We start from the raw sequence: 25,400 nt of genomic DNA on the forward strand, positions 1-25,400 counted from the left end.
GTGTACTTTCTCCATCTCAGCCCCCAACTGACAGACTGGTCTGAAGGGTCCTTGCAATTCACTGTACTGTCCTGTTTTATGCTTCAAGTGCCTTTTAACCCCCCTATATAATACTCCAATAGTCTTGATCTAAGCCAAGCTTTACCTTGTCCCCCTAAAGGTATTTATCAGAGGGACACTGAATTAGTATTATTTTTCACTCAGAATCTTGGAACATCTCAGGGTGTGGACACAGAGGACGGTCCTCAGGGAATTGGATGGCCAGATCATAGGAAAAGTGACTTTCCACCATAGACTCGTCTACATCATGGAATACACAAGAATAGCTCACCAGTAAGAAAAGTCAATAAACTTTAGCTAAAATAGCAATAGAAATAAAAAAATAAAGATTTTCCTAACTGGAAAACTTTCCTGCTTAGATCTTTATAGGAATCCTATAAGCAAGTCGCTTTGGAGGACTCCCTTTTTTCTCTAGGAATAGTTTGCTTTTCTTTTCTTGAGGATCCCCCAGTTCCTTACCTTGAATGCACTTTTATATTAGACACTCAAAATTCACAGTTTCCCCCTCAAAACCATTTATGTTTGTTAAATGTCATGGTTTGTGTGAATCTGGAGTCTATCACCGTTTTAGAGTAACCCCATGCCAGAACATTTTAGCAGGAAGATACTGTTTCCTGGTAACGCTATGGGTGTGTGTGTGTGTGTGTGTGTGTATGTGTATGTATGTGTGTGTGTGTTGAAATATCTCGAATACTGCATACTTTACCAGTTATGTCATGCTGTTTGAATGACTCACTGTAGATCTGATACTGATTCGGACAATGTTTCTTCAACCACTTGCAGACATCCTGCTGGGTCCATAGAGCCACTGGTTTTGACAGCTTCACAGTAGATGACTATAAATAGAGAAAAAAAAAAGGTCTGTTAATGCCGGCCCCATGCCTAGGAAAGGACTATTGTCGAAAGTCCTAGAGTGGGGATTCCCTGACGATGATTATCTGGCTCTTGTCTTCCTTGTAACCTCTACAGACTTTCTCTGTGTTGTTAAAAAAACAAAGAAAAGGTCCAGGAAGAGGAGGCCATAAAAATTATACGTATTCTTGAGTTATCATCTCCACTGGGAGAAAACCTTAGGAAGTAGAGTTTTCTACTAAAAACTCTAACAACAAGATAATGGGGTTACTAAGCAAGTAATTAAATTTTAGGGGTAAAATAGCAGCCCCCAATGACCTTTCTCTCTACTCAAAAATGCATTCATCTCTTGTCTCTGACATCCCTAGGGCCTAATGCAACACTTGCCCCTGCAAATGCGAATAATTATTTTAGGATTGAATGCTATAGGATTTAGATACTTGCATACTAAAAAAGTGCAAGATGGCCTGCAGGATCTGGACTTAGGGTGACCCTATAAAGCCTAGGAACATTAGTTATGCCACAGCGGGGAAGCCAACAGTCAATTCTGCCAGCATGTGGAGAATGGTAATAAGATAATGGAGTAGTTAGGCTTCATATAGAAGCCAGCTAGTCAAGGCCTTTTATTGCTCTCTGGTTCTCTCAGGGAAGTGTTTCTAAGGGAAAAATATCAACACACACAGAGGTGTAAAGGTCCCAGCCTTTGAGAAATGGTGGATTTCAAATACATTTATTAATAAGCATTGACTCTGTCAGGGGCTGGTCTCCCCCATGGATCCCAGGAATTTGGTTTAGGTGAGATGAAAGCATCAGCATCAATATTTTTTATCATTCTGGGAAAAGTGTTTGCCAAAAAAGTAGGTCTACAATATTGATAGTTCTTTAAAGGGTCTTGAGTGGTACAAAGATCCGCCCTTAAATATCACTGCCCTTCTCACCAGGCATCATTTTCTTCTACTTCTCTTTCCATGTTTCAGATTAAGGCAAGGAAAAAGCCTTAATTTGGAAGGAGTGTGATTTAGCTTCCTTCAAACACTTCCTAACATTTTTTTTTCCCCAACAAAGAGCAGGTTTGCTTCAGTTTCAGAACCTGTAACAAAAAGCAGCAAATCTAGCAACATCTACTTACTCTTCTTTTTTCTTTGATTATGTTTGAGGCAAACTTCACTTTATGGCAAATAAAATACGGGATAAAAAATATAATTCATTTTCTTCAGTAACGTAAAGTTTACTTTTAAAACAAATTTGAGCTAAAAAAAAAAAAAAAAAAACCTCACTGCCCCAATTTTAGGAAAAAAAAAATTAAGGAAAAGTGGTACAGATGGTGAGAAGAAAATAGTAAACATAGTGGGAGGAATATGTAGGGATTCTCATTTGGAAAGCATAGGGCTCAGGTATTATTTTTTTATCAATGTATTTTCAATTGAATGGTTCTTTGAGCCATCACAAAATAATTCCAAAAAATACTTAACCAAATTTTTTGTACTATGATATTTGTTTCCCCTTTCACTCTTATTAAGTGTGACAGATTCTATTTTTCAAATATGGCCATACATATGCAGGAGGGTGAGGCTATATATATCATTCTATGACTTCATATGTAAATCAGACATAAATGTGTGTATATATACATATATACACATATGTGTGCACATGTGTATATATGTGCACACATATGTATATGTTCTCATTCAATGTGACTGAGCATACTTATTTGCACTGGTATTGATGTTTCCGCCAGTTGAATTTCAGCAGGGTATGTGACCATCATGACCAAGGTGGTACAGTGGAATTGATGTTATGTGATGTCTGCTCGTAGCACTCACCCTTAGAACATAGCCACCATGGTATGAGGAAGCACAAGCCACATGAAGAGACCATGCACAAGAATGTTTGCCAATCCTCCAGCTAAGGGTTCAGCTGACAGCCACCACTAACCACTTGACAAATGAGTAAACAAGCTTCATATGATTCTAGCCTCAGCCTCAGAATCTTCTCATTGAGGAACCCAGACACCATTATGCAAATACAAGACTTCTTTGCTGTATCAAGTGAATTCCAGACTCATATAATTGGTGAGCATCAAAAATAATTGTTGCACACTACCAAGTTTTAGGCTAATTTGTTTTGCAACACTAGTAACTAGCGAGGAGAGCAGCTGCTATAACTTTGTGTTCCTTAGAGTGCATTGCATTTAATAGATGTTCTGTGAGGGCACAATGAAAAAGTGAATGAGTAAAAATAAACAATTTTCACTTTATCTGTGTTCCCAGGTGCATGTGACTATCCCGTCTGCAGTGAGTTTCAGGTCCAGCCCTCCCTGCTCTTCCCCACAGTGTGTTGTGCTTGCATGGCTCCTAATCAACATGGCTTCCTCTGCCTACCACCCTTCTTCAGTCCCTGGTCTCGGCCACCATTTTCCTTCTAAGCTCTGTGTGAAATCATATTGTTTGTTTCCTAATTTTGATGAGAAAGGAGAACCTTGGGCATGGGGGTACAAATAAGTACTTGTTTTTTTTTGTTGCTATTGATGTTGATATTCAGTCTTTTTTGGCCATCATTACTTTCTTTCCTTTGCAAGATTAGGAAACCAGAATTTAAGATCTTTCAGGTGGAAATGCAGTTACCACCATGTTTCACAAGTCAGCATCTCTGAATCTGGCTCTCTCCTGCTCTAAAAACTTTCCTTCAGATTAACTGAATGAGTTTAGAGCTGACACATCATTACCCTGAAACTCTTGCAAGTTTCTTGCAAGTACAGCTAATCACATTTTTTGAAGACTCCTATAAACCAGTCAGAGAAGGCTGTAAATTAGGAAGGAAGAGGCAGGAGGATGGAGTTGCTTATACATCAATATATTAAACTTCCTTCTTCCTGAAAGGTCATTCTTTAACTGGCTCATTTCCCACGCAACAGACGACTCCGCACCAAGACTAACCCATTCTGCTGGGCTTCAGCTAAAGATTTACCCCAAATTGCCAAGTCAACTCAGAACAATCCTGACCCCATATGCATTTGTTGTATATTCTCCTTTTGTTATAAATTCAGTAGTTCTGAGGCTAACAGTCAAGGAACTGGTTCACTTTTCCTTCAGAATATATTCTCGCTAAGTAATAATTTAGAATCAGTTGCTTGGACAGGAGTAAATACAAAGCTTAAGACTTTACAAACCCAGAGGGAAATGTCTCCATATAAACTGGTATAACAAATGAAACAGAGACTAAAGATTCCTACTATTAACAAGGGTTGTTTATCTCCTCTTAACCAAAGGGCAATAAAAGTATCAACCCTATTTATCAGCTGATTCTTAGCTTTGGTTGAATTATAAAATTGTTAATAGTTTACCACACATTAACTTGATAAGCCATTATGACAATGTTTCTGGGTTCTCAGAGATAGTCTTCATTTTTTTTTTTTAATTTCTGTCTGAGCCTCTCTTCTTGTAGCACCTGGGTGAACCAGTCATACCTCCTTCCATTGTCACCGTCCCCTCCCCAACAGCAGTCAAGTTTGGGGAGTAAATGCCTTAATCTGATGCCTTTAAGGATCTCAACATTTATTTCTGTGTGCAAAGTGGAACAACAATGAAAGACACATGTTAAAGTACCCTCTGTGGCATTTAACAGACTGCCCCATGGAAGGTGGGGACAGAAGGCTGGAAGGTACCATATCTTTCTACTACTCTCTCATCCTCTTCCTCCCAATATTAACCCCTCCCTTTACATCCATCACTAGCTGATCATTTTCTCTGATTTGCTGCCAGGTCTTTTTTTTTTTTTTTTTAATTTCCTCACAGTAGGAACCTCAACCAAAATAAGAATAGTTCATAAAACAAAGAGATAAAGCATTTCATATTTACTAGGAACAGTAAGCTAATAAGAAAAAAACATCCCGCCCCAAGGCAAACATTAAGAAAACATTTACTCCAGTTGCTTTCTCCATGTTCACTTCTAGAACATCATTCCTAGATTTACAGCCCTGGAGACAATTTTGGTTTGTTCTGCTACCCTGAAAGAAGGTGGAGGCAGTTTATTATGGTAACCTATATGCATTATGACACCAAGCAGAATTCCAGGCATTTCCTTTTGGAATTGGTCCTCCTGGCCTTTCTATAGACAAAAGGGAAAATGCATTTCAGATGCCTAATTTCCATTTTACAAGACTTTATAAAAAATACACATTTCTAAGGAAAAGGTTGTTTGCAAATTGTTTTTGTTTTTTTTTTAAATGATTCTTATTTTAATTTGCCTTCATACAACAACTTCAACTGTGTTTTATAATAATTTCTGATTTGTTTTTAACTGGAAAGAACTCTTAAGCATTTAAGTTTTCCAAGATAAACATGAAGCTTTTCTGCTAAATAATAAAAGAGTTAAATGTTTTAAAGAAATTTGGTATGGAAAGGACATATTACAATATGCATTTGAAGTTAAATTTTATTTTCTAATTTAATTATCCCTTATCTTTTTGCCATATAAATTCTCTTTTAATTTACTTGGTTTTGGTTTATAAGAGAACACTGCAATTTTAACTTCCTAATTGCTGAATAAGCTCTTAACTAGGCGAACTTACATGAGACTTCATCCATACATTGTGAAAAAGTAGAGAACATTCAGATGGATTCCATCCAATGGTAGAACAAGGGAGAGTTATGGCTAAGCACCAGAAAGTGGCAAACGTCTTTTCAGCATCTCATTAGATGCCACTGTTTCCAAACTCTAAGAACTCTCTTCCCTTTCTATCTTTCAATGTTCTGTAGCTTCTTGTCCTCTCTTTTGCTGGCTACCATTGTGCCATCCTATTCAAAATAAGAGAGAGAGAGAGAGAGAGAGAGAGAGAGAGAGAGAGAGAGAGAGAGAGAGAGAAACTGAGACTGTAGAAAGAGAAAGGAGGAGAGGGAATAAGAGGGGAAAGGGAAACAGAATCAACCATTGATGTCTACTTTAGCAGTTTTTAATGTTCATTTACCTGAAGAAAGGTAGAAAGGTCCTCTATGAGCAAGAGGAAATGCTCAGCATTTGATCTAATTAATTTTAAATACTAGTAATGCCCCCTTCTGTCACTCTGATTCTTTCCTGGAAGGAGGTGGCTAGAAAACTTTTAAAAATTTATCTTGCCTGCTTTATCTGATTCCAGGGTAGCCTGGGATTCACTTTTAATGCTCATTCTTGGGTTTGAACCAAAATATTTCAGAACGAATAAAGTTGTTAAACTTCACATCTTCCAAAAAGAAACCATATCACTGCCAGAAGGTTTCCAGGTAAAAGATAAACACAGTTATTTCCTCTTGGGTGAATGAAAGACAGATAAATGTAGTGCTATTTGACATTCGTTCATCTTTGCTGCTTTCACATCACCTGGATCATTTCCTGCTTCCTAAACTGTGATGCTCCTGAGAAGGGTTAATAGTTTCTAAGTAGCAGCACTGGGGAAGCAATTTGATCAGCTTTCCCAAATACATACTGTGGCATCATAAGATGTCTTTTTTTTTTTTCCAACTGTTTCTCAGATGGTATCTATCACAAAACTTTTACATTTACCATTTTCCTCCATTAGCTTCTGTGACTTGCTGCTATTTCCTTCAAAAGGTAGTGTCCTAAATGTGCTAACTACAAAAATGAAATCTATCTGATGAAAAGCCTAACTCTTTATTACGACTGAGACACATCACAGACTCAAGCTGCACTTAAGAATCTCACTCTTTGAATCCTCTACAAATGAACTGCTGTCAAACCAGTGATCTCTTATCCTGAATGTAGATTTTTCTGGACCTCAATTTGTGTTTACAGGTGTCAACTCATTATGTCAAATCTTTATTAACCAGTGTATTGGTTATTCTCCTACATTTGCATCATCCATGTTGAAGAAAAAAAGGTTATTTCTCTTAATTTGCCCATATCAAATTTAGGGAAGATCTTTTTTATTCCTAAATGCTGAGAACCACAGGCTCGCAGAAATTGAAAGTTTAAAGGTATTTGAAAAATCAATTAATTCAAGTTTAAAACTGAAGTAAGAATCCAATTCACTGTAAGGCACCTCAAATAGTGGCTGATAGAGCGGAACTATGATGACTATATCAAGTTGTGTAAGTGAGAGTGTATACGTGTGTGCATTGAAACGACTTCATGTGGATAAAGACTACATGTCAGTTTCCTAATAGAAAATGATTACCTTCTCTCTCCCATCCCATCCTTTTTTTTTTTTTTTTTTTGGCTGCATGAAATTTGAGGAAACACTGATCTAGATTCAAGGATCTCCCTGAAAATTCAAAGCATTAGGAAAGTATTATCTTTCTCACTGATTGGGACCCACCTTTTAAAAAAATGCAAAACAAGCTTCCTCACTACCCTCTAATTTCTATTTCAAAAGCAAATCAGTGCTCTTATTTCCTTATCATTAGATAGGCCGATAAACCCCACAATGTCACCCACTCCTCTCCCTACACAACCAAAACCTATATGTAACTGACCACGTTCCATGTATCCAATACGTAAACAAACTCACCATGTCCAAGATGAACCTCGTATTCTTTACCCCCAAACCGCTCCATCTGTCACTTTCAACATCTCATCTGATACCAATCCAGCTGATAAAATCTCTTATCTGATAGAAACTTCCTCCTAGTACTGAGGCCTGAAATCTTGGATTCACCATTGACTATTCTTTCTATTATAGTCCACATCTAATTTACTGGAGAAACCTGAAGGTTCGACTTTCAAATACATCAAACTCCATCTCTCCCAACACCCTCACCGCCACACTCCTGCCCAGAAACGCCATCCTGCCTCACCTAGAGTGCTGCCTCTGGGTATCTCATACACTATCAAGGTGTTCTGTTCCTTCCTGGACTTCATTTTATTTTTATTTTTAAAATATTTTATTTTTTAGTTGAAGTTGGACACAATACCTTTATTTTATTTATTTTTATGTGGTGCTGAGGATTGAACCCAGGGTCTCGCATGTGCTAGGTGAGTGCACTACCACTGAGCCACATCCCCAGCCCCATGGACTTCATTTTAAATCTTGGAAATGACTTACAAGGTCTCACACAACCTGGCTATCGAGCATCTTTGATGTCATCTTTATTAATTTTCCTGCTCCATTGCTGCTGCCAAAAAATGCCAACCATGACTACTTCTTGCTCTTCCCCTAGACACCTCCATGTTAATTCCTCACTTCCTTCAAGCCTTTGTTCAAATGCTCCCTTCTTAGTAAGTTATATCTGGATCTCCCTGTTTAATAAAGCCAACTCCTCTCTGGTGCATCCAGTACCTATTACCTCACTCCAGTGTTTCTTTCCCCATGACACGTACCATTAAACACACTACATAATTCACTTATTTTATCTCCTGTTTATTATCTGTCTCTTTTCACTGCTTCGTGCTCGGCACAAGGGCTGGGGACTTATTTTGTGAAGAATCTCAAACTTTAGAACAGTGCCTGGCACAAGACAGGCACTCAATAATTATCTGTTGAGCAAATGGAAGAACTGTCTGGTCCGTCATCATATATCACAGCTCCTACATCTTTTGAGTGTCAGAAAACTGGTGCAGGTCCCAGCTGTGCTCTTGACATTCTCAGGTTGGGACTAAAACAGCCTTTCCTCCAATTAGATTTCTCCTAGACTGAGCCAAAAATGCAGAGGCAGTCTAGCACTATAATTCTTAGTAAGATAGCTCACATTTCAGATCCTCATTTTTTTTTCTATTTTTGACAGAGAGAGTGATATGATGAAACAAGCTTGGCATTTGGAATCACGCAGACCTGGAATGAAGGGCAGCTCTGGCATTCACTAGCACTGTGGACACTGGGTCAATCACTGAACTTTTCTAAACAGGTTTCTCAATACACTGCAGTTAATTCCTACCAATGGGTTGTGCAGATTTAAAATGTTTTTTTCTAAAGCATTTACCCAGGGTCTGTCCCATACCATGTGTTCAGAAAGTGGGTGTTAATAGCTCTTGAGTGGTTTTCATATGCTCTTTGGCTGGATTCTCCAGGCAGATTTGGGGAAATGGGAGGGCAGCACAGTGGGCCATCTTGGGAGTCTGGGTGATGGGAGTTGTGGGCATGGTGAGATGACGTTAGGTGTAGTCACTAAGACTGAAAGAAGAAAAAATAAAGCTGATAGAAGACTAGAAAAAAAAGTTGATAAGGAGGAGGAAGAAAAGGCACAAGAGGAAGAGGTAGGTACAAGACCAAGAGGAAACATATAGAAAAAGGGGGGAAATGATAGATACTGAATCAAGAGTGGAAAAGAAATGCTCCTTCTTATGAGGGCAACTCCTCATTATCATTAGAACCACACAAGCATCACCTTTTGACTTCCAATGAGGAGTTGTCCATGGGTTTCCCTCTGAGACTCCAAGTTAGCCTTTCCCCATTTTAAGGGACATTGTGTGCAAAGTGTCCTAATCCCATGCCAAAGATACAGCCAGATTCCCCAGGGACCTCACAGAGCTATTATAAAGGTGTACAACCCAGATGTGCAGATGCTGCTGCTCAAAAGCTGTAAAACAGATGCTCCCAGGCAATGCTGGTGAGATCTGCTGGCCCTACATGCATGCCACTGGGCATCGGGTTTCCAAAAACAAAGGAACAAACAGATGTGTCGAGGCAGTCAACAAGGAATAAGGTGTCTCTGGCATCCTGGACAGCTCTGCTTATGGAGGCCTGCTGCTCCTATTGGCCCAGATTGTGCAGCCTGTCAAGAGAAATCCAGGAGGAGAGAATCACACTGTACTTTGTGTCTGCTCTGTCTTAACAGGAAAATCCATCACTCAACCATGTCCTCTGGGAAATGCAGTGCGTGCAAGACACAAAGACACACTTACACTGAGAAGGTACCTTAAGAGCAAAAACCCCTGTGTGAACGTTGGATGAATAAAAGCATAACAAAAACAAAATGTGGACTAAAAAATAAATGGTTATTGATCCTCATTATCTCATACTTCAATGTTTCCTTTGGAATAACAATATGTTAGGCTGATAATAAGGATGTCCTCAGTGCCAAAGGAACCAAATGTACTATGATTGGCGGTCCTCGGTCGTAAGTTGACTTCTATATCCCCACCTCTTTGGTCTGGGGGAAAAACGGGGCCATGTGGCTTGCTAGCAAAAGATTGTGACCGTGGTGATGATGGGCCAGGTCTGGGCTGACAACTCCAGAGATCTGGCATCCTTGCACATGTTCTTGCTCTTTTGAGAGCCCTATGAGAAAGGTGCAAGGTCCAGGCTGGCCTAGGAATGTGGCAGAAGAGCAGGCTGGTGCCATTCCACACAGAGGTTGAGATACAACGTTCTAACAGAGCATGGGAAGAAGGGTTTTGAGGATTTTAGATAAATCATCTTTAATCTTTCCAACAACCTACAAAGAAGTTATTGCATCTAGTTTACAAAAGAAACAGGCTTGGAGAGGTGAAGGAGCTCATCTGGAGTTACACTGCCAGTGGATTTCAGAGCTGCATTCTGTCCAGGTCTGCAAGAATGCCACGCTCCGTTCTTACTTCACAATGTCACTCCAGCTTGATGGATATAGTGGGAAAAGAAGGATCAGAAATGTGAGTCATCTTATTGAGGTTCTCACTGCTAGACTACTTCTTTGATTACTCAATTAAGACAAATTTGTTCAAAGACAATCTTGTCTTTGTTCTGATCTGGGTATGCCAAGAGCAGAGTGGGGCTCAAAACCAGTCTTCTGCCCCTAGTCCAGGGCTCTTCCCATTCTCCGTGTGGTGGAAGGAAGCACATTTTCTGCTATTTACATTTTGCACTGCTAATCTCTTTCAGTTGTATCACCAGTAAAGTGAGAAAGAAAATACCTACTCTGCCCATATTACAAAGTAGTCAAGATCTAATTAACTAATCAAAGAAAAATAAAGCAGAATTTTTAATTTGGAGGCTTTTAATTTTTTTTTTAAAGAAAAGAGAGGGCTGATAGGTCTGAGGGAAGACTCAACCACCCTTCTGTTGGCCCTCAAGAGAAAGCAGAAGCACTACAAAAATGTTGATGCAATGACTGTTATAAGGGAGTGGGAGTGAGGATCTCTGGGGATTGGAGAGTCTAAAAACTCTAGAATCTGTTAGGGCATTGGTCTGTGCAAAGTTTCCAATACCAGTTTGGGGCTTTAAAAGTTAAATTTACTCAAATGATAGCTACTATGGTTTGGACATGAGAAGTGTTTCCCTAAAAGCTCATGGGCTAGAAACAGGATATCCAATATAGCAACATTCAAAGGTAAACTGATAAGATTATGAGAGCTGGAGTCCTGTCAGTGGATTAATCCATTTGATGGACTCATAATTTGAAAGAACTACTGGGTGGGTGGGCAGGTGGAGCATGACTGGAGAAAATACATCACTGGGGGCATCTGTCCATGGACCTTCCCCTCTCTACTTCCTGGCTTCCATGAACCAAGCAGCTTTCCTCTGCGCCAACCCTTCCACCATGCTGATCTGCCTCACCTATGCACACAGAACAGTAGAGTTGGCCAACCTGGGCTGAAACCCTTGAAACTGTGAGCCCAAAATAAAGTTTTGCTCCTCTAAGTTATTCTCATCAGCTATATTGGTCACAGCAATGAAAAACTGACTAACATAATAGCCAAACCCCCAGCTCCATGAGTTCTTGCTCACAAAATAGTTTGCCTCTCTGTTCAATTCAACCATATGATGAATTAATGTTATGGACTGAATATCATGTCCCCTCAAAATTCAAATGTTGACATCCTAATTCCCAACTTGAATTTGGAGATAGGGTTGTTGGGGAAATAATTAAGGTTAAGTGAGGTCATAAGGCTCCAACTGGTAGAATTAGTGTTCTCATGAGATGCCAGACAGCTTTTTCTCTTCCACCACATAGTGAGTGAGTGGCCATCTTGGAATCAGGAAGAGGTCCCTCATCAGACCCTGGCCATGCCAACATACTGATCTCAGATGTCCGGCTTCCAGAACTCTGAGAAAATACATTTCTGCTTTTTAGGCCCCCCCCTGTCTGTGGTACTTTGATTTGGTAGCCTGAGCTGCCTTCACATAAGGACAGACTAGTTCAAAGAGAATGCTAAATTCAGAGAAAATAGCCCAAGAGTCTAAGATGGATAGAGCTTTGAAAAAAATCTCACTTCTAGTTTAGCTTTTTCCTGATTCTAGTGAGAAGCATTAAAAGTAATCCAGAAAACACATTTTGTTACATATATGCTTTTACTTTCAAATACTGGTTTTTAAATAATTAAGGAAAATTTTGACTGAGTATTCACACTATTAACATAAAATATCATTATTTTTTATAAACTGCTTATCCAGAATCTGTCCATGCACACATCTTCACACAGCCATATTGTCTTCTGAACAAATAATTATATATCTTTATTTGAATAATAATTTAATTAATTTTATGCTTCTACAGTCATCCTGCTTATTTGTAATCTTTTTTTGCTATCAAAGAAAGTATGCATGTGGTTTAAAATAATAAATTATACAAAAGGACTTATATTAAAAAATATGCTTCTTGTCCTATCTCTTTACATTGGCAACTTTTTCTTAACATTAGGACCCACACCTAGTCCTAAGTCAAAGATCTTCCTTTTCCAACTTCAGTTGCGATCTCCAGGAGCAACTTATAAATGCTATTTCTTTTTGGTCTTTTTAGTTTATCACATTTAGAGAATTACCTATTGATATCCCAATAAATAATTAGGACTTATCACACATAGTAGCTATCTTGTCTCATCTACTATTCCAAATGTTTGCAGCTGGTATTATTAATTAATATAATTAATTATCATTGAAACATTTAATAATATTCTTAAATTAATGATTTTCCAAATAACAACTTCATTTGATTTTTTAAAAAATCTACTTGTTTCCTTTTTTCTAAGTTCTCTCGTATTATCTACAGTATTACTTTTCTATTGTCCAGGTTAATAATGGATTTATTCAGTCTTACAACCTCTATCTGGTCAGTTATGTTGTGATGGGTTGATTCAAAGTTAAAAATCTTTAAGCAGTATTTATTATGATCATGAAGAACTACTCAAATATGTGACAATTAGTCTGGTTTGGATCATTTTTTCTCCTATCACATTCAAAGTCATATCCATTCAGAATCTCAAAGTTTCCCAGCATAAGAAGCAGATAGACTTTGTTCTTTTCTTTTTAACATTTTTTAATTTTTAAAATTTTCTTCTAACTAGTTATACATGACAGCAGAATTCATTTCATTTCATTGTACACAGATGTAGCACAACTTTTCATTTCTCTAGTTGTACACTATGCAGAGTCGCACCATTTGTGCAATCAAACATGTACCTAGAGTAATGATGTCTGTCTCATTCTACCATCTTACCTGCCTCCGTGTCCCGTCCCCTCCTCTCCCTCTCCTTTGCCAATCAAATTTCCTTCATTCACCCCATCCCCTGCCATTCTGGATCAGCACCCACTTATCAGAGAGAACATTCAGCCTTGGGTTTTTGGGGATCGGCTTACTTCGCTTAGCATGATATTGTCCAACTCTATCCATTTATCTGCAGATGCCATAATTTTATTTTTTTAATGCTGAGTAATATTCCATTGTGTATATATACCACAGTTTCTTTACCAACTCATCTGTTGAAAGGCATCTAGGTTGATTCCACAGTTTAGTTATTGTGAGTTGAGCTGCTATAAACATTGATGTGGCTGCATCATTGTAGTATGCTGATTTTAAGTCCTTTTGGTATAAACAGAGGAGTGAAATACTTGGGTTAAATGGTGGTTCCATTCCGGGTTTTCTAAGTAGACTTTATTTTCTCATATGCCAGCCATTGCTTAAATTCATGCCATAGTTTAGTTTCCTTCATTTTTGGAAGAAATACTTATGAAGTTTTGGGGTCTTTGTGGTATTTAATTTCCTTTCTTTTTTCTCATTTTTTGAAGCATCAACATTTTTCAAAGACTTCCCAAAGAGCTACCTCATGAAGTCTTCCTTGCTCTAGAATAGATTGGCTGCTCCCCAGATTTGCTATGTAGGGGACACTTAGGATTTGCCTCTCTTGCTCCAGGATGGGTGAGTGGATGGATGTGCTATTTCCTAGATTCTTGTTTTCCCATTTCTCAGTTTATGTCTTCTTTCTGCTGGAACACATTCTTAAGCACTTTCCTAAGCTGCCGCAGTCTGGCTGCAGCAAAATAACCGGGGGGTGACGAACAACTTGTGTAGATTGATACAGCAGGAGTGGGAGCCGTTTATTGCCGGACAGGAGCGGTATTTATACATTCCATACAGCTTATCTAATTAGCATAAACTAGATACATCAGTCAACCAATAAGGAATCTCTACACTTAATGGCTCGCTGGCGTTACTTCACAAACCACTCCCTCTGGCAATATGCCAGGCGCCATCCAGACTTGTTTACAGACTCTAACATTCCCCTGGCAAAATGCCAGGTGTTATTTTGACTTGTTTACAGACTCTAACACTAAGCAAGGGTTTGTGGGACATAAACATTCTCAGATCTTGCACATCAGAAAGTCTTCACTCTTCCTTTACACTTAGATTGATAGGATGGGAAGATGTAGCATTCTAAAGTTGAAAAATAGATCCCTCGCAATTCTGATGGATTCTCTCTCCAGCTTACTATCTTTAAATAGTGCTGTGAGAAGTTTAATTTGACTCTCTTTGCTTTTTGGGGTATCTTGGTTACATTTCTCTGTACAAGGCTTTAGGATATTCATTGTTTTTTATATATTGACATTTCATGAGAATGTACTTAGATATGGGTCTTCCTTCACTCTTCCTGACAGGCATTCAGTAGATGCTTTCAACTTAAAGGTTGAGTTCTAGTGATTTTGTGTTACTATTTTTGTGTTATATATTTTAAAATAAGTATTATTATTATTTTTTTAAATATATCCTCCATTGTCTATTCTCTTATCTAGAGCATGTTTCATTAAAATTGGATCCTCCAGATTATTTTTATTAATATTTATTTTTAATTGTTTTAAATATACATTACATCAAATTGCCATCTTATCCATTCTCAATCTAAGTAGTAACAACTACATTTATACTGTTCTGTACCCATCACCAGCATCCATGTCCACAACTCTTTTTACCCTGAAACTTTATACCTATCACACAATACTTCTTTATTTTGTCTCCTCCTAGTTCCTGTCAACAACCATTCTACTTTGTTTCCTATGAATTTGGATACTGTGAGTATCTCCAATAAATGGAATCATGTAGTATTTGTATTTTTGTGACTTGTTTATTTCATAGCATGATGTCTTCAAGTTCATCCACCTTGTAGCCTGTGTCAGAATTTCCTTCTTTTTGAGGCTGAATAATAAAATTCAATTGTAAATGTGTATCTCACTTCACCTACTCATCTACTTATGGACACTTAGGCTGCATTCACCTTTTGACCTTGTGAGTTATGTTGCAATGAACCTGGATGGGCAAATATCTCTTTTGAGATGCTGCTTTCAATTTTTTTCAGGTATAAATCTCAGAAGTTGAATATTTTCAAAAAACATTTTTATCACTATCAATTCATATCTTCTACATTAGGTGCCAGCAAAGTGAATGATTGTGACAAAGACCAGGTGGCTTGCAAAGCTGAAACTATTCACTTGCCCTTTGTAGATAAAGCTTGCTGAACCCTGTTTTACATGATGATTTTTCTCAATTTCATCTGTCAAATCACTTATTACATTTTAAATTTTATTTTAAAATTTTACTTTAATTCCCAAGGACCATCTTAGTTCTGATTTCTTTTTCAAAGCATCCTGGACTTTTAAAAAATGGATGATTTTTTTATATATATATATATATATATATATATATATATATATATATATATATATATATATATTATATATCTCACATGTATTATCTTTTTATTGATTCTTTTTAATTTATACATGACTGCAGAATCCATTTTGACAAATTATAAAAGCATGGAATATAACTTTTTCTAATTCCATCTCCAGTACCTCCTTTTCCCTGAGGATACTGAAGTTTTTCAAAGGAGAACTGATGTTTTTCAAACATTTTCTTTCAACATATTTGACTTGATCTCTGGGTTACCTGCAAATAACTGGTTTATATCTTTGTTTCTTAACAAACAAGCAAAAAAAAAAAAAAAAAAACAAAAACCAAAAAACAATGAAGTAATGAAGATCTCACTGGGATTTCTGCATACTTGTATTGGACTTCTTGACTGATGGAATTTTACTCAGAGTGTCCTAGGGCCACAGTGAGGATAATATTGCTCTGTGGTGCTAACATCCATGCAATATGCTCCAATTCATCCCACATGTGTTAAACAGACACATTCACATATACATTTCAGGGACAGATGATGATGATTTGCTTTTGCTATATTCTGGCCATTGGGCTTTCTTCCTATAAGTTGAAGTGGGCAGGGAGAAGAATGCTTGATAAATATTTCTTTAATTATTCTCCACTTTATGTTCTGTTTCTCAGTCCTGTCCCCAAGGCTAGAGCCTCTTTAAAAATTTACTGTCACATCAATTCTCTCCTGGCGCTACAAATACCTGCTCTGTGTATATTTTGGTCACAGTCTTTCTACTTGGTTTCCCTGTATCTTCTTCACTCAGTCATTTCTCTTCTGCTCCATTCTCATTTTTACTACTATCTTATATTCTTATTTTTTCTAATGGAATTCAATGGGAAAAGGAATTAGACATCTATGTTCAGTTTTACATCTTGTACAGGAGATCTCCATTTGCTTAAAAAGTATTGCCATGACATAATTTACAAGTGCAAAAAACTATGTTCACACACAAAAGTATGTTTGTATGCACTTACATTTCACTAAAATGCTCCAATTTAATCATTCCCCTATAAGTAGACATTTAGATTTTTTTCCAATCTTCTGCCACTATGTATTGTGAAAGTACTTAACCTCTCCCTATGTCCACCTCCAGCCACTATCCCATTTGTCTGGTCTCATCCCAGCTAAACATCATGGAAGAGTTGTCTAGGTAACAGTCTGCTTCCCTTCACATTCTAGTTGGGCTTCCCTCCCCATCCTTCCACTGAACATGCTCTTGTCATGGTCTCCAAGGCATATAAATTGCTAATTCCAATACTACTTCTTTCAATATCACACCTTTTATCATGTGGTCTCTTGGAGCCATCTGACTCAACAGCATACACTTTCTTCTCGAAATGCTTTTTTATTTGGCTTTCATACCTGACCCCCCCCCCCCACTCCCTCTGACAGTTTTCTTTCTGGGTCACTGACTAATCCTCTCTTCACCAGCTACTCCTCCTGTGACTTAAATGATGTATTTTGGGATTTAGACCTGGAACCCTTTCTACTCTCTCTATACTTTCTACTGAGTAATTTCAAATACCATTTGTTTTAAATTTTGTCAGATGTCAACGACTCCCAAATTTATACTTTTCCTCCACTATTTCTCTCTAACTTTGTAATGGTTATGTGTGAGACAATGCAAAAAGATTCAGAGGAGAAATGATTGGGTTGTGAGACTCTTAACCCAATCAGTAAATTAATCACTGATGGGATTAACTGAGTGGTAACTGGAGACAGGGTATGGCTGGAGGAAGTAGTTAATGGGAGGTGTGATTATGGTGTATATATTTTGTATCTGGAGAGTGGTGTCTCTCTGTTTCTTGATCACCATGATGGTCAACCTCACCTTGAATCCTAAGGAATGGAGCCAGCCTTCTCCGAACTAAGACCTCTAAAAATGTGAGCCCTCAAATAAATCTTCCTCTTCTATCATTGTGCTGGCCAGGTGCTTTAGTCACAGTAGTGGAAAACCTGACTAAAACAAACTTCAAACTCATCTACGAGCTTCCTTCTTGTTCTCAATTATATATATAACAGGACGTTCAAACTTAACCAAAACGGAATTCATGACTCCCTTCAAATCTGCTCTCCTATTCATCCATATTCATCCTTTCATTCTTTACCCTTCCATCCCCCCATCCCTACCACACAAACACCTATTCATCTACCTACCTCGGTCCATAAAGACCATAGAGTCTTCTTAGAAGGCATCTCTAGGGTCCATACACTAACAGCTACTTTTCTACCCCAGTTCAAGACACAAATATCTCTCATTACATCAGGCAAAAGTCTCCTGATTTTCCAATTTCTACACTTGCTACTTACAATTTTTCCTCTATAGTGTAAAGTACACTTTTAAATCTATAAATCTGATTGTGTCCCTCAATGGCTTACCCTTGCACTTACAACAAAATCTAAAGTACTCTCTGATATGTGGGTGTTAAAACACAATAGGGGGGTGGAGAACAGAAGTTCATTGGATTAGACAAAGGAGAATGAAGGGAAAGGTGGGGAGATGGGAATGGGAAAAACAGTGGAATGAATCAGACATAACTTTCCTATGTTTATATATGAATATACCACCAGGGTAACCCCACATCATGTCCAACAACAAGAACTGGATCCTAATTAAGATGTTATACTCCATGTATGTCAGTCAAAATACATTCTACTGTCATGTATATCTAAAAATAAAAAAAAATTAAACTCCATTCTGCAGTGTTCAGGGACCTCTATTGGTGCATCCTCTACCTTTTCCCTACCTTGGTCTTGATGACCCAAGACCCAGACAGTGTTGTCCTCTTATAACACAGCAAGCCCATCCATACACGAGGGCAGGTAACCAAAGCAAGCTGTTCTCTCATGGCTGGTTTTGGCTTCAGGCTTCATTTGGTCTCTGCTAGGTACCATCCCCCTCAGAATCATCTCCCTTGACCACACAATCTAACAACCCCCATGATACTTTTAACACGTTGTGTTTTCATCCCAGCCCTTAACGTTATCTGATTGGTTCCTCCACTCATTTATTTCCCCAAATCAGGCAGAAATAATCTTTATATGAATAACTTATTCAGTAAATGTGGACCTCTTTTCATTGTCCAGCTTTTTTCTTTTTTTTTTTTTTTTGGATGATATATAAATTCTAGAAGTGGGAAAACAGAATAAAAATTTCTATCCTATGTCTTTGGTCCCAATTTGATAGAAAAGCAGGATTTTAGCGTTAAGACAAAACAAAGCAATGAAGCAACCTGCAATAGCTAGGAGTGCCTTGTGCATCTGAATTTGAAAATATGATGGTTGTACCCTGTCTTATTCATTCATTCAAACATATTTACTGGATACTCATTCAGTGCCTGGCATCACATTCAGTGTTGAGAACTGAATAACACAGAAGACTTTCTTTCATTCTATATTTCATTTTCACAAGTAAGAAACAATCTGACCGAGATGTCTAGAGAAGGCTGAGTGACATTGACAGAAGGCACTCTTTCTGACTCTGCTCAAACGGAATTTCACAGACGTGGGTTTGCATTTTGGTTTTTCTATTTATTAGCTATGAGCAGGTGATTTAATTTCTCTAGGATTTTGTTTCACCATCAGGGTAAGTGGGATATGATATTTTTCTCATAAATTTGTTATGAAGATTAAATTAGAAAATAAGCACAAAACTTGCTGTTTAGACACTGGCACCAGTGAGCAGGAAGAAATGTCAGTCTCTACTATGACCATTATTTTATGATTCCTACTACCCCGGTTACAGCTGCTATTCCCAGTACTCTATTATTTTTTTCTTTATTCAAGAACGGTGGAGCAGGTAGAAATCAGATTTAAAAAGGGTTTTCAGAAATATTTGTTGACAATGACATTAAGCCAGATTAGTTATTTCCCACTAACAGAATTCACTCAGACTGATAGGAAGGCAAAGATGCAAAGAACTTGGTGGTTACCATCTTATAGGTCTTTTTCAAAAAACAGCATGAAAAGATAAGAAACACCACACCACGTCCTGTTTATTTTTTTAAAGACCTTGACATGAAACTGGCTCTTGTTATTAGAAGGAGAAATTTTAGCATGCTGGCTGATTGGCCAAGAAGATCCAATGACACACAGATCCTCCAACCAGAACACACACCTTGGCCAGGAAAAAGCGTTAGGAATTGCTTGGCCTTTTTTCCAATATGATCCGTCCTTTGGGTCTTCCAGGTTGACCCATCTTCTCTAGGGAGGATTATTCAGGGTCATAGATAGAAATCTGGAATCTCACGGAGCAATGTTCACTGGGCTCACATGAATACTGTTTGTGGAAGTGAAAGCTGTGATCTTCAAAGGAAGCATTTAACATACCTTAAAGAAGAATTACTCTCCCATTTGACAAACATCACCTAGAGTCCATGTGAATGAATAATGAAATGAAAAGATAACACCACAAATTAAGTTTCCCAAGTTAACTAAATCACATTTTTCCACAAAATATCATCTAAAACCCTCTTGCACATTTTCATCCTTTCTTCCTCCTGTTTCTTCCCTTTTAATAAAATTCCTTTCTCATTTCTGTATTCCATTCCCATTTTCCCCTTGATCATAGCTGGGTTGTTAAATTAAAAACCGTCATCCTCTGTCTTTGCATGCACATTACTTTCTCTTTCTATTCTGGGGCCTCATTCTGGTCCATCAGCCATTTGGCATTCTAAGCAGGTGCACAAGGAGGCTAGAGGCTCAAAGGTGTCTCCTACATTTCTTGACCTCTTTGATTTGAAAGCACATTACCTTAATAATAAAAATATCTGGGTTATACATTTGATATACAGACCAGAGAGAATCAAGTGTAGGACATTTCTTTGATGCTTAAAGAAAGGCCCTGAAAAGGATTCCAAACTGATTTTCCACTGATTCTCTGTCCTCCATTACATTTTTTTTCTGTACCTTTCATACATCAGCAGAGCCCTTCAGAGTCATTTGGGATTATTGATTATGAAGCAGCAAAAATCTTTCACGTTGCCAGCAGGGTGATGCCAGACTCTCTCTCGGCTAGCTTTTCAATCAAAGGATTTCTACTCATCAAATGTATTTTATTCCATAATTCTTTTGAGTCAAACTAGTTTTCAAGTTAGTGTTATTCGTTGAAAAGTGACCATATAAAAAGTTTAAAATCTGTAGATTTAATGTGTCTGACACTTAATTTCATGCTCCGTTTGCCCCATTGTTCAAAGCAAATAGTAGTTAAGTCTCCAGCTATATATGTGTGTGTGTGTGTGTGAGTGTGTACGTGTGTGTATGTATGAGTGTATGTTTGCATTCAGTTCATGACTTCAGTTTTAAAATATTAATATATTGCTTTTTAAAAATATGCTACACAGGAAAGGTGTCAAACAGTAATTTTTAATCTATCACATTAACGCTGCAGTTCCTATTTGCAGAGTGTTCCGATTTCCAGGGTTAACATATTCAGCAGCACTTCTCCATAATTCTTTATTTTCTACTTTAAACAAGACTACCTCCCAATGATGAAGGACTGGACAAAAGGGCAGTGCAGAAAGCAGGGAAAGTGCTTCTGCATATTGTAATTCCAATTATTTAAAAGCCACTTAAAATAAGCACACCATTATTAATAACTAGGGATGATATTTTGTGTCAGGTGCGTGCAAAGATCTTCAAATCTGCCAAGTAAGGACTAATTCCCAGAAGTTGAAAAGAAGAAAACATAAACAGAAAGAAATTTTAATATTAAGCAGGAGGCAAATGATTAGCTTTTTCTATAGAATAAGTAGAAGATTTATGCAGTCATGAAACATTTAGTCAAGCATCTACTGTACACAGGCCCTCTGGAATGATCTAGGTAAGGAAGACTGACACCTGCCCACACGTGGTTTATGCCCCAATATGAGACACCTACTATCTCAGGTCAACAGCATAGCAGTGACCAGTGCCATGAACATAGTATAGCTGAGTGAGGACAGCACCAGGACACAGGCAAAGGGCACTCACTATAGGACAGGTCTCCTCTAGATGGAGCAATCAGGCTTCCTTCATATTACAGCTAGTCACTGAAATAAAACTCTGATATAAGTTGGAGGTATTTTGCATACAATTAACATATCTAAACCTCAGCATGTAAAAATGAAAATTAAAAACTGTGTTACAACATTGATTTTATTGAAAAGCTTTTATTTTTCTAAAGAAATGTGTTTTTTTAAGGAATAATAACATAACCTCCAATCTGCTCTGAATTCTAATATGATATTGCCCCTCGAAATTATCCCCTCCATTAATCTTGCCCTTCTATGAATTATTAATATTTATATTGTCCTATAATCACATAATTACAATGTCCCATCACTACACAATGGCATTGTACTATTGGATGGACCAGGTATAAAAAGACAAAGTAACAACAACCTGCCATCAAATGGAGGGGAAATTTATTTATTCATTTAAATTCATTTATTTAATAATTATTATGCACTTACTGTATGTAAGGAACTATGCTATCTGCTGGAGACACAAGATGAAAAAATTGGGATTTGAGGTAAAGGTCTCCAAAGAGATGAGGAGAGAGAGGGAGATGCAATGAAAAAGAGTCGAATATAGAGTTGCAAGGCCAGAGAAAAGTTTCAGAAGATAAATGGGGCACCCTAGGAACACATTCATCCTGCTGTCTGACAAGTGAGGGTAGGCATGGAGTCGGTGGAGCAGGAGATAGAGCATATGGAGAGTACTTTTAGAACAGAGGATATCAATGAAATGAAAAGCAGAAACCTCAAAATGGAGAGAGTGGGGACATTCTGAGAAGGGAACCCTATCAGATGGAGAAGTGTACAGAAGAATGAGAGGAGAGCTTGGGGAGATCAGAAAGGATGAAGCCACCAACAGTGATATGGCTTGGTTCCCACATACAGTACTGATGTGTGCTTGCACACAATCGCTCAGTCTCTCAAATGGATCCAGTCTGGGCACTTGTGATGCTAGGGTGAAACAGACCCATCTCTATGGCCCCATCTGTCATATCTAACATCACTGGTACCCACCATATCTCCCATTTTCACCACCCGGCATGTCCCCAGAAGTGTATCTGGGGCCAACTAAATGCCTACCCCTTTCATGCTTCTGTGCTCTTGCCTGTAATGTTTTATCTCTCTAGAAAGTCGCTTCTACCTTCTTTACCTGGAGAATTCCTGCACACCTGTAAGCCCTAAATTAAATGTGACTACCATTAGAGGATTTCCCCTGTCTTCTTCCCATAGCTCTTGGCAACCATCTCCAATTAAATCCTCTTTCCTGGTGAAGCTTAATTATCTGCCTAAATGTCTGCTCCCACACAGAACCATGGGCATTTCCAGGGTACTGACAGTTCTATCCATCATTTCTACCCTTTGTGGTTCCAACACATGGTTGGCCACATAGTAGTTAATGATTATACTGTTCTCTTATATAAAATTTACTATTCCAGCAGTCATAAAAATTCATGTACCTATGGCAGAAGACACTATACTATGTTTTTAAAAAATATATATATGGCAATTCTGAGATATTTTCTCACTATAATATTTCAAATAATACATATATGCAAAGAACCTCAACACTGTTTTCATACTATTCTCTCAATTCTATTTTTCTCAGCAAAGGTAGTAACTATTATCACTTTGAGGTTTAACTTTATGCACATTTTCTTTCCTACGTATTTTACACATATACATAAGTAAAATAGCAATGCATACTTTTCTAGGAGTTCAGCCCACTCCTGTAAATGGGACAGTGCCATATGTAATGCTTTCCAACTTGCTTTGACTTAACAATTGGTTTTTGAGATATTTTCTTTTCTAGAACACACTGATTACCTTGCTATTTTCAACCACATCATATTGTTCACTAGCAAGCACAGACAAGCAAAGGAAAAGAATAATTGAGTTTTGTCCAAGAAATATGCAAATATGAAGAAGACTGATTGTGTTCAAAGGGAAAATGTACCCTTAGGCTAGATTGCCTTTCTGAAGTGCAAAAAGTATTTTTCTAAAAGTCTGCAATGTACAATTACACATCAAGGTCTTTACCCATTAGAAACATGGACATGTATGTTTAAAAGCACACACACTGATGTGTGTTGATAGTATTTGCAGTAGTGAAAACTTGTAAACATGCCAAACGTCCACAAGGGTTAAATAAACTGTAGAACCACCTGCAGTTGATTCTGTCAGTCTTGGGTAGAGGGTATGAGATGAATTTGATTTTATTCTAATCTCATGTCTGTTCCTTCCTAAGGCTGCTTGATTTCAAATCTCTCTTATTTCTAATATTTTCAAATACTGCAATTCAGGATTATGTGCACATCTGATAATACGATTCCTTCAAAGACATTGCTTATTTCCAGAAATTTTTAATAGCCTTGTCTTGCTTCCCTTTCTACACAAAGTGAAGGATGTGGTTATTCTGGTAAACTTGTACAAGTCTCTCCTTCATTCTGACACAAAACTTGAATATGATAAAACAACAACAGTTTTTTGCTTTATTACTAATAGGCAAGTGTTTAATGTCAACCGTATTTAAGGAGCTGTGGAGAGGACAGTGATAAAACCCAAAGATAGACCTCTCAATTTCACACACATCATCTACCCTCACAGCCATGGGTCATTAAAAATGAGATGAACAGAATATCGGAGTGCCTGTGTTTGTGCATCCAACTGTCCATGCATCCTTATGCCGGACAAGAGATGGATTGAACATTGTCTGCAAAATCAAACAAGAAAAAAATGAACCAATGAACAAATCAAGGAACTTGGTACCGTGGCTGAAAAAAAAAAAGACAATGAGAAATGAGAACTGGTCACTAAATCAAAAGCAAAGAGAAAAAGCCTCACTTGGAAATAAAAAGGCAAAAGGCTTCTAATCAGATGCCAGGATAGAAGCTTAACTCCTGGTAGAAATAAATGAAAAGTAGGGCAAAGCACTGGGTCCAAATGGAATCTCCATCGGGTGTGGGGAATGGATGGCTCCTTTTCAGACAAAGAAACTGGAGCTTCACAAGTGATAGGGTAAAGCTAGAACCATGTACCTACAGCCACCCAGTTCCAGGCCAGGGAGAAGCCCAGGCCGGCAGAGCAGCACAGGTCCTAAGGGTTTGGTGAGACATAGTGACTTAGGCAGGCACCACCCAATTAGGAAGTCTGGAAAAAGGTGGGGGTTTATCTGGGGATCACAGGAAGCACAACAAAGGCAGAGGACAAATCCGGTGTACTATGGGAAAATGAGCAGGTGGTGAGTTGCCGGGAGAAGGCAGGGCACCCACCACTTGGCAAAGGCTCAGAGAAGGAATGTGGACTCTGAGAGGACAGACCAGATGCCAAGGAAGAGAGAAACCTCAGTCTTCCAGAAACTGAAGGACAAAAGGGAGAATCCCATGAAGGAAGACAGGAAAGCAACCCTATTCATTAGAAGCAACAGGCTACAAAATGGGGCTGGGCAATTCCTACAAAGGCCACGCCCACAGGAACCCAGGTAGCAAGACCCCGATTCCTGTGAGGGTACCTTAAATTCCTTTTGATGAATGAACAGCATGCTACACCCTTGTCCTGGAATGGAACCTTTAAATGTGGTCAAATGGCTGTAGCTGTGGGGATCAGAGGACTTCCAGGGCAGGGGGCCAGGCAGGTCTTCATACTCAATTACTAGGTTTG

General features: G+C 38.2%; 1 protein-coding gene across 4 annotated transcripts in view; it reads right to left on the minus strand.

Annotated features, from left to right (window-relative positions):
* Window positions 1-25,400, minus strand: part of Samd12 (sterile alpha motif domain containing 12) — a 385,987-nt gene that overhangs the window by 233,479 nt on the left and 127,108 nt on the right. For 2 of the 4 annotated variants that reach the window (XM_046464748.2, XM_046464749.2), the window contains exon 3: window positions 767-896. In XM_046464748.2, coding sequence (XP_046320704.1) covers window positions 767-896 — 130 coding nt within the window. Of the gene's footprint in view, window positions 1-765; window positions 897-25,400 lie in introns of those variants that run through there. The other 2 variants (XM_046464750.2, XR_009228673.1) reach the window with 2 other exon arrangements.

Source organism: Marmota monax, unplaced genomic scaffold, assembly GCF_021218885.2.
Source record: "Marmota monax isolate L192 unplaced genomic scaffold, Marmota_monax_Labrador192_F-V1.1 WCK01_AAM20220418_F8-fsc00003, whole genome shotgun sequence".
NCBI classification, from domain to species: domain Eukaryota; kingdom Metazoa; phylum Chordata; class Mammalia; order Rodentia; family Sciuridae; genus Marmota; species Marmota monax.